Below are 9,796 nucleotides of genomic sequence, written 5' to 3'. Positions count from 1 at the left end.
TTGTCTCTTGCTTCGAGCTCATCATTGAATTCTCTCCAACATTATCAACGGTATGTCAATCATTCACTTACCTCTACATGTGACCACGATCTATCATTTCTACAGAGCCAATATCTTCTAGAAGACCAGACTTTGTCTGGCTTGTTTGAGATCTTGCAGGTCGTACAGATGTTCGTGCTAGGACCACGGCTGATCCTTGGCATTCGAGAATATAATGCCAAACTCGTGGCTGACTCCGACGCAGCAACCGGCATGACCTCAATCGCCTTCCAAGAGCACGTGCATATATCGACTGGCAGTAGTGTTTAATGCTCGGTGAAGTTGGCGCAGACCGTTGTCTAGTGCTTGCAGGGAGCACGGGAAATTTGTTTTTTTTGTTTCTATTCCAAGCTTCGTTGCAGTGCTCAAGTAGTTTAATGTCACAAAATAGATGTCAAGGAGACATAGGTTTAGGCGATATTTTCGTCGCAGTATTTATTCGATTCATTTGCTATAGGTCTTGACATTGACAATGTTTCAATCGATGTCCTGGGTATTTTTACTGTACCAACGAAGGAAAGCAGTGTACAGAACGGGGAAGTCGAGGAGCGAGAGATGGTTATAGGCGATGTTACCGGAACGTTAGATGCAAGCTTCTGTTTGCTCCTGCTTCTCATCTTCGAGAACAACTAGTGGCCCACCCCTCGTCGTATCGAAAGCACTATGGCCCATGGGATATTGACTTTCGTAATATGGTGGAGCCGTCTTGTAAGTAGCATATATAGGTATGATGCTTTTCAGGCTTCATGAGTGCAGACATGGACAATAGTGCACGCGTGTTACAAAGCCAGTTGGCGTGAGTCAAGAATGGGAGGTTGTCGAATGATGGCATGGTGTAGTACATGAATGAGTTGTAAATGTCTGATACAGTCTCAGACCGCTGGATAGGCGGAGTGGTGACTGCGGGCTTTGTTGATCATGCGGCAAGGCCCTCGACTTCCTCACGTACTTCGACATTGCTTCGGTCCAAAAAGCGGAGGAGGCGCGTCTGGCAGGTGAAGGTGGGCCGAAGAGTCCAGTGCGGGGCAGGATGGAAAATTCTTGGATGGTCGGAAGAGATAGAACGGTATCGCCTACGCAGTATGACAAGCCGTTAAGAACGCGAACTCGGCCTGCGGAAGATGTTTCCCCATGATATCGAGCAGCGTCAGATGTTTGTCTCTCATGAGGGTCCTGCTTGCCATGCCAAGCAAGGTGCACCCAGGTGTTCTGGTGCAAGGCTTCGAGTGCACCTGCTCGTGTGCCAGGTATAGTGGTGCGGTTGGCCGTCACAGGGATGCTTTGTGCTGTTGGCTGCGCTGGGGACCAACATTTGCTTGAGGGTGGCGGATATACGATGACATGGGGATGAGCCTTGGACGCTGATAAATATACAGCTGACGTGAGGAACTCATTTCCTCTATAAGGTCTGCGGTACAGGAGCTTAGCCGCCATGAACTATTTTTGTTTCCAATTCCATGTGATTGCACTGCGCAGTCATGAGGCTTTTGATGGAGGTACATGACGATGGCGGCTGGACCAATAAGGTACTTGCGCGATTTAATGGATGGTAGAACCGAAAAAGAGGGAAGCCAAGTGAGCGGGATGATCACTTGATTTGGGCTCAACAAGACAATACACAAGGAATCTATATAAGAGCGCACTGACAAACTCCCAAACCCTAAGCTACCTTGAAACCCATCCACCACAATCATGTTCACCGTAAGTGCATGTCTTCTTGTGTCGCATTTTGTTATCTTATCTTGGTTTGCAGGTCACTGAAGTCCCTGTTTCCAACAACAGCTGTGGCTCGTCCAGCTGCAATTGCGGCGACTCGTAAGTCCCACTCTGTGTAATACTAGTCTCGCTCTGATTCACGACTTGGTGTACAGGTGCCAATGCAAGGCCGGAGAGTGCAAGTGTTGATCGAACGTTGATCTACCGGGCAACTGCTGGGCTTGGCCTCGCTGTATATTATTCCAGCCTTGGTGTTTGATCTGGCTCGATGTATGATTGTACTATGAAATTGTATGCATTATCATCGAGGAGAAGAAGCGAAATACATACGAACTTTGCTTATCGAATTGTCGATTTTGTTGTGACTGGGTTGATAAGCGAGTGAAACGAAAGCATTGTGAAGTGGGCCACGGGCAGGTTGGGGTTATCTTTGCTTGATATTCAGGCAGGTCCCAGTATCTAGACCCTGCGTGTTATATATAGATCATAATAGGCCTTTTGTTCCTAGAAATCAGTGATATTCGTGTTACAAATGTGTTCACATTTGGTGCCAACACTGCTTACATAAAATGGAATCTCGTCGCGTCCACGTCAACACCTCAAAACAACCAATTGGCTTGTACCATTCCTTTCTTCGTGTGGTCCCACGTTTACAAGTTATTGTACCTCCGAATCTCATACTCGTCTGCTTGCGAAGAGTTATGTAATGCTCTAGCCACAGCCCAACCTAGCCACAGAGCTTCCAGGGAAACAAAGTTCATCAATTTTCTGCATAAGAACCGGGTCCGTAACTGCAACTTGATCTATGTGGAGTGCACAAATATTTACCTTGATCTTATTGATATTTCGGTTACCAAACTATAGCGAGCACGGCCCCGTACATATAGCGCGAATGTCATCGCTATGCGTTTACCAAGTTCACCTCTCACCCGCACCCATTCTCTAACAATATGGCCATAGTCTCATCGCGTCCACGTCCACACCTATTGAGCTCAAGCTTGTACCGTTCCTTTCTTCGCGTTGTCCCATGCTAACAAGTTGTTGTACCTCCGAATCTCGTACTCGTCTGCTTGCGAAGAGTTATGTAACCCTCTGAGCACAGCCCAACCTAGCCACAGACGGGGCTTCCAGGGAACAAGTTCATCAATTTTCTAATACAAGAACTGTCAACTTGATCTATGCACAAATATTTACCTTGATCTTGTTGATATTTCGGTTACCAAACTATAGCGAGCAAGGCGTACATATCGCGCGAATGTCATCGCTATACGTTTACCAAGTTCACCTCCCATTCTCTACCAATATGTCAACAATCTCAAATGATCCTACTTGGTGGCCCGCCATCAATGCATATCGTTTTGCCAGCTATTTTCCAGGTTCGTAGGGAGCAATCGGATGTTGACGCTGAGCGCTGACTCCGATGTCTCAATCTAACCTTGGCTCCGGTATCGCAGTTGCCGCCTTTGTTGGGGTGACGTATGATTGGTGTGAGCACGATAATATTAAAGGATTGCTGATATCTTACAATTATTTTCAGCACTCACATTTGGGCAAGAGGTATGTCGATGCCATGACCGGAGCAGCCATTTCGCTAAGAATCCCTTTATAGGTCGAATTGATCTGGGTGAGTAGAGTCTCATGGCGGAGGGAACTCACATGAAGATACACTTATTCACAGAGGCAACACTGGTCCCTAATGACAGTTCTGTATCTCAGTGTATGTAGCTTGTGTGTCGCCGCTATCGTGATGTGCTAACTTGAAAGTATTCTAGGCGCGCTATCTTGGAATCTTATATGCTGCGTAGGTTCGGAATGCTAAACAATCGATGTTGTGCTAATCATCTATGTCTCGTAATCAGCATGTCTATCCTGCGTATGTCGCCTTAGTATATTCACTTTCTTCGCTTCTTCTAACCAGCGGCATGCAGTTAATGTTCCGACCATCTGGCTGACAGATACAGTGAGTCTTCTGCACAGATGCCTGCTATTCCCCTTCAATTAACCGTGGTGCCCTGTAGCAGTGGGTTTGGTTCTTTACTACCAACTTCTTGGTTCGCTAATAACTACCACACTATACTGCCACAGATGTAAGTCTTTGGAGTGTGTGTTATCCGAGGCTGGTCACTGACTGGGTTTGTCAGGCTTCATTATATACATCGTACAGAATTGGATGGATGTGTTGGTATATGCAATGCTGTGGGGTGAGCTTGGCGCTTGTGAGACCTCAGAAATATTCACTTGACTGAAACATGCCGGAAGTCATCATCATCACTCGGTTGCATGCTATGTATCAACAATCCAGAGAGATCCTGATATTTCTTGTTGTCACCTTCCTGGCGATCAACGCTTTTGATGGTGTGACAGCCTTAATGTCAACGATGCATACTTCAGGAGGTACGCTTAATTATGGATGAAAACGAACGTGCATAGGGCTCGTTTGATGGACACCAGAGGAACTCATTCTTTCCGGCACCTACCAGTGCACGACTGACTATACAGGAGATACCCTAGTTCTATATTCTGCTACTTGGATACTCTCCATTGTGTGGGAGGTCCTCACACTATGTCTCGCAGTCTGGATTGCGGTAAAACACTTCCGTGAACTGCGATTACATGCGGCAGGAGGGATTATCGGCGACTGTTTTACGGTGTTGATGAAAACTCACGTGGTTTACTTTGCGAGGTAAGTTCATATCGTTATTATTGTCCTTTTTTCCACTGAAGGGTCGGACATGATAGCTTTGTTGCTGTCTCTTGCTTAGAGTTCATTATTGAATTCTCTCCAACATTATCAACGGTATGTCAATCTTTCACTTACCTCTACATGTGACCACGATCTATCATTTCTACAGAGCCAATATCTCCTGGAAGATCAGACTTTGTATGGCTTGTTTCAGATTTTGGAGGTCGTGCAGATGTTCGTGTTAGGACCACGGCTGATCCTTGGCGTTCGAGAATATCATGCCAAACTCGTGGCTGACTCCGACGCAGCAACCGGCATGACCTCAATCGTTTTCCAAGGGCGTGTGCATATATCGACTGGCAGTAGTGTGTAATGCTCGGTGAAGTTGACGCGAACGGTTGTCTAGTGCTTGCAGGGAGCACGGGAAATTTGTTTTTTTTTGTTTCTATTCCAAGTCTCGTTGCGGTGCTCAAGTAGTTATCTAGTGTCACAAAATAGATGTCAAGGAGATATAGATTTCGGCGATATTTTCGTCGCGGTATTTATTCGATTCATTTGCTATAGGTCTTGACATTGACAATGTTTCGACCGATGTCCTAAATATCTCTACTGTACCACTGAAGGAAAGCGGTGTACAGAACGGGGAAGTCGAGGAGCGAGAGATGGTTATAGGCGATGTTACCGGAACGTTAGATGCAAGCTTCTGTTTGCTCCTGCTTCTCATCTTCGAGAACAACTAGTGGCCCACCCCTCGTCGTATCGAAAGCACCATGGACCATGGGATATTGACTTTCGTAATATGGTGTAGCCGTCTTGTAGCATGTATAGGTATCATGCTTTTTCAGGCTTCATGAGCGCAGACATGGACAATAATGCACGCGTGTAAGCCAGTTGGCGTGAGTCGAGAATGGGAGGTTGAACGTCGAAATTGAATGATGGCATGGTGTAGTACATGAATGAGTTGTGAATGTCTGATACAGTTTCAGACCGCTGGATAGGCGGAGTGGAGATTGCGGGCTTTGCTGATCATGCGGCAAGGCCCTCGACTTCCTCACGTACTTCGACATTGCTTCGGTCCAAAAAGCGGAGGAGGCGCGTCTGGCAGGTGAAGGTGGGCCGAAGAGTCCAGTGCGGGGCATGATGTAAAATTCCTGGAATGGTCGGAACAGATAGAACGGTCGATGATGTAGCTTTGTTAAGCTGCCAAAGCTTTTTGAGCTGTACGAGCGTGTTTCAGAGAGCTCAGACGATGCTTCGGCACCATGCAGAGTGCCGCCGAACAGGGGAATCTGAACATCCAGGGTACTAACATCTGAGCATCGCATACCAAACATAAAACGGTTACGCCAACACACCCATGCAGGTGACAGGGACCAGCACCAGCGCAGCTCAAGCTGTGGTTCATGGAATCCTGGCTTTAGCTGGTTTGTGTGGCTGGCCAACGCTGCAAACCAGTTCACACAGTGAATCAACGACTCGGCTCACCAGAATTACCAAACTACAGGCGCATCGGTAAATGCCGAGCCTGAGCAGACCCGAGCCGAACCGTGGCACCACTATGACTGTACGAGTCTACGCTCATCTACGGAAATCTTAGGTCTGTGGCTCATCAATATTTTGGCCGTTTTCCGTCGATACGATGAGGGCCGGTTCTCACTGGCGCTCAGTACTAATATAAAGTGAGGGGTTGCTGGCCCTAACCCTAACTAACCATTTTGGTACTTTTTCCGATTTATCTCTCCTTATCGTCTTCAATGCCGAAAAGGAATTCGAACAGAAGGACGCTAGTACGTTTTTGATTCTGAATCATCAGGGGATGTATTGTCGACGCTTTTTGCAGCCATTACTTCAATATACTTCGACAATGAAGATCTTGAACTTTACCTCGGTCGACTGGAGAAGACAGAGGGTGCCGAAGCTATCCGTCTCCCGTGGTACGGCGACACGGACGTGAAAACCGTCAGTGTGCTTGACTTTATTTGTGGAGCCCACTGAACGTCATCCCTCAGATGTTCTTGGAGCGTAAGACCCACAGAGAAGACTGGACAGGTGAAAAGTCTGTCAAGGCGCGTTTCCCAATCAAAGAAAATCTCGTGAACGCTTTTCTGCGCGGAGAATATATCATGGACGCGGAGCTCCAGGCTCTAGTTGAGAAAGGCAAGAAGATACAAGCCGACGTCGATTCCATGATTCAGCTTGCAAGCGAAGTTCAGTATCGTATTCTTACGAAGCAGCTCCACCCGGGTATGTACGCACGTTCGATGTCTGACTTCTTTACTGACAAATATACTAGTCATGAGGACGTTTTACAACCGAACTGCGTTCCAGCTCCCAGGAGATCCTCGTGTACGGATCTCACTTGATACGGAACTCACGATGGTCCGCGAAGACAACTGGGACGGACAGACGCGTACTTGCGATAACTGGCGGCGAACCGACATTGGGATCGACCATCCCTTTGACCAGGTGTTAGCGGCGGATAAAGAGCTTTTCAAGTGGGTTTCGCTTATTGAGCCATTTCGTAACATGCTCACGTCCATCATGTTCACGTTCGTCAAGGTATGGGGTTTTAGAAGTCAAACTTCAGACTCAGTTTGGACAAGAGCCTCCCAAGTGGGTGACGGACCTGGTTCAGTCACATCTTGTCGAAGCTGTTCCCAAGTTCAGGTATGATTCTCACCCACAAGTTCCATGTCACTCACGGACTGCCGCTAGCAAATTCATCCAAGGCTGCGCTATCCTACTGCCTAATCGCGTAGATCTCGTGCCGTTCTGGCTGCTTCAAAGTAAGTGGAAGGGCCTGCTTCCATCTTATTCTCTTGCCTCACGTCATTCACAGTGGACACGGATATCCTCAAGCCCAAGGTGTATTTCGCAAACGAGCGCACGTTCTTGGTACGACTGTTTTGCATTAGATGAAGGAGTTCGTCTGCTGATGTTTATCGTGGCAGAAATGGTTGAGCTTTGCGGTGCTGATCGGCACTATCGCTACGACGTTATTGAACTTCGTACCTGCAGATGATCCGCGGGGCCTGATTAGTGCTGCGCTATTCACTCTGACTGCGCTGCTCGCGATCGCCTATTCGGCGATCATCTTCGTGTACCGAGCGCTTCGTCTGCGTGCCCGATCGGCGGGAGGGCTTTATTATGACAAGTACGGATCCACTATTCTTTGCTTTGTGTTGTTGGTTGCGCTGGGGATCAACATTGGGTTGAGGGTGGCGTATATGTGATGACATGGGGATGAGCTTTGGACGCTGATAGTTATACAGCTGACGTGAGGAACTCATTTCCTCTTTAAGGTCTGTCCTACAGGAGCTTAGCCGCAATGAACTATTTTTGTTTCCAACTCCATGTGATTGCACTGCGCAGGGGACCAGATCTCATCGCCACAGCATGGCCAGAAATCAGTGATATTCATGTTACAAAATGTGTTCACATGTGGTGCCAACACTGCTTCTGCCAAAAATGGAATCTATCTACTATTGTCGCGTCCACATCCACACCTACTGAGCTCAAGCTTGTACCGTTCCTTTCTTCGCATTGTCCCATGTTAACATGTTTTGTACCTCCGAATCTCGTACTCGTCTGCTTGCGAAGAGTTATATAACCCTCTAAGCACAGCCCAACCTAGCCACAGACGGGGAACAAGTTCATCAATTCTCTAATACAAGAACCGCCAACTTGATCTATGCACAAATATTTACCTTGATCTTATTGATATTTCGGTTAGCAAACTACAGCAAGCACGGCGTACATATAGCGCGAATGTCATTGCTATACGTTGACCAAGTTCACCTCTCACCCACACCCATTCTCTAACAATATGACCATAGTCTCAGATGATCCCGCGTGGTGGCCGGCCATCAATGCATATCGTTTTGCCAGCTATCTTCCAGGTTCGTGGAGAGCAGTCGGATGTTGAAGCTGATGTCTCAATCTGAACTTGACTACGGTTTTGCAGTTGCCGCCCTAGTTGTAATAACATATGATTGGGGTGAGTATGATATATAGCATTGAAGGACTGCTGATATCTTACAAGTATTTTTCAGCACTAACAATTGGACAAGAGGTATGTCAATACTATCACTGGAACCCGTCTTGCTAACAATCTTTGTGTAGGTCGAATTCATCTGGGTGAGTAGAGTCTCATGTCAGAGGGAACACACATGAAAATGCATTTAATTACAGAGACAACGGTGGTCGCTCATGACGGTTCTGTACCTCAGTGTATGTAGCTTGTGTGTTGCAGTTATCAGGATGTGCTGACTTCATCAGGAAATCAACCCGAAATTGATATGACCAGATTGTGCTGACAAATAAAACTCGTTGTGACACATCTAGATTTAGAATTATATATCATTATCTTGGTGCAACATATGGGTGACAAAATATAATAATATGCTAAGGATATCGCATCTTGATACCCATCTTATAAGTGGAAATCAAGCTGATAAATGAAATTCCATGCGCTGTAATTGCTGACAAATATAACTCGTCTAGATTTAGAATTATATATCATTATCTTGGTGCAACATATGGGTGACAAAATATAATAATATGCTAAGGATATCGCATCTTGATACCCATCTTATGAGTGGAAATCAAGCTGACAAGTGAAATTCCATGCGCTGTAATTGCTGACAAATATCACTCGTCTAGATTTAGAATTATATATCATTATCTTGGTGCAACATATGGGTGACAAAATATAATAATATGCTAAGGATATCGCATCTTGATACCCATCCTATAAGCGGAAATCAAGCTGACAAGTGAAATTCCACGCGCTGTAATTGCTGACAAATATCACTCGTCTAGATTTGGAATTGGATATCATTATCTCGGTGCGACATATGTACGAAAAAAATATGACTATGTTATAGAGATCGCATATTGATATACATCCTATAAGTGAAAATCAAGGTGACAAGTGAAATGCCTTGCGCTGTAATTGGCTGGTGTAGATAATCAAGCTGGTGACATGTTGTAACACATTTTTTAAGTAGCTATTTGTCGCTGCAAGAACCACGATTGTGACATGAGCTGGATAATGTATTGTCAGACGCAATCAGAATTAGCAAGGATAAGCTTTTATATATGATCATATATCCTACGACAAAGTATTGTACACGAAGCCTATAGTTTGCTTTCGAGGTGACTGGCCGCATAGCCCTTGACTCCTTGTTTGAGATCCTGAGGCTGACGTGTGCTTCGATCTCATGTTGCTTCAACTCGGAGATACCTTTTGACGCAAGCCAAGCACCGGACGCCGAAGTTCAACAAAGTAAAAGATGAAGCTCGGGACTTCAGCAGATCATGTGATGGTCAACGAATGCCTAAACAGACAAGAATAGC

General features: G+C 46.1%; 1 protein-coding gene across 1 annotated transcript; it reads left to right on the top strand.

The window, feature by feature from the left end:
- Positions 1 to 5,996: 5,996 nt before the first annotated feature.
- On the top strand, positions 5,997 to 7,921 carry F5891DRAFT_1179382 (VTC domain-containing protein; the record flags this gene model as incomplete). Its single annotated transcript, XM_041365810.1, has 9 exons — positions 5,997 to 6,002; positions 6,204 to 6,225; positions 6,279 to 6,397; positions 6,448 to 6,682; positions 6,732 to 6,933; positions 6,998 to 7,105; positions 7,154 to 7,224; positions 7,278 to 7,333; positions 7,390 to 7,921. The coding sequence occupies 9 exons, from the start codon at positions 5,997 to 5,999 to the stop codon at positions 7,669 to 7,671; spliced, it is 1,101 nt and encodes a 366-aa protein (XP_041216149.1). The 3' UTR covers positions 7,672 to 7,921.
- Between the last annotated feature and the right edge of the window lie 1,875 nt (positions 7,922 to 9,796).

This window comes from Suillus fuscotomentosus, assembly GCF_016647785.1.
Source record: "Suillus fuscotomentosus strain FC203 chromosome Unknown F5891scaffold_560, whole genome shotgun sequence".
Classification (NCBI taxonomy): domain Eukaryota; kingdom Fungi; phylum Basidiomycota; class Agaricomycetes; order Boletales; family Suillaceae; genus Suillus; species Suillus fuscotomentosus.
Note: the sequence above shows the minus strand (reverse complement) of the source record. Positions and strands in the feature narration are given on the sequence as shown.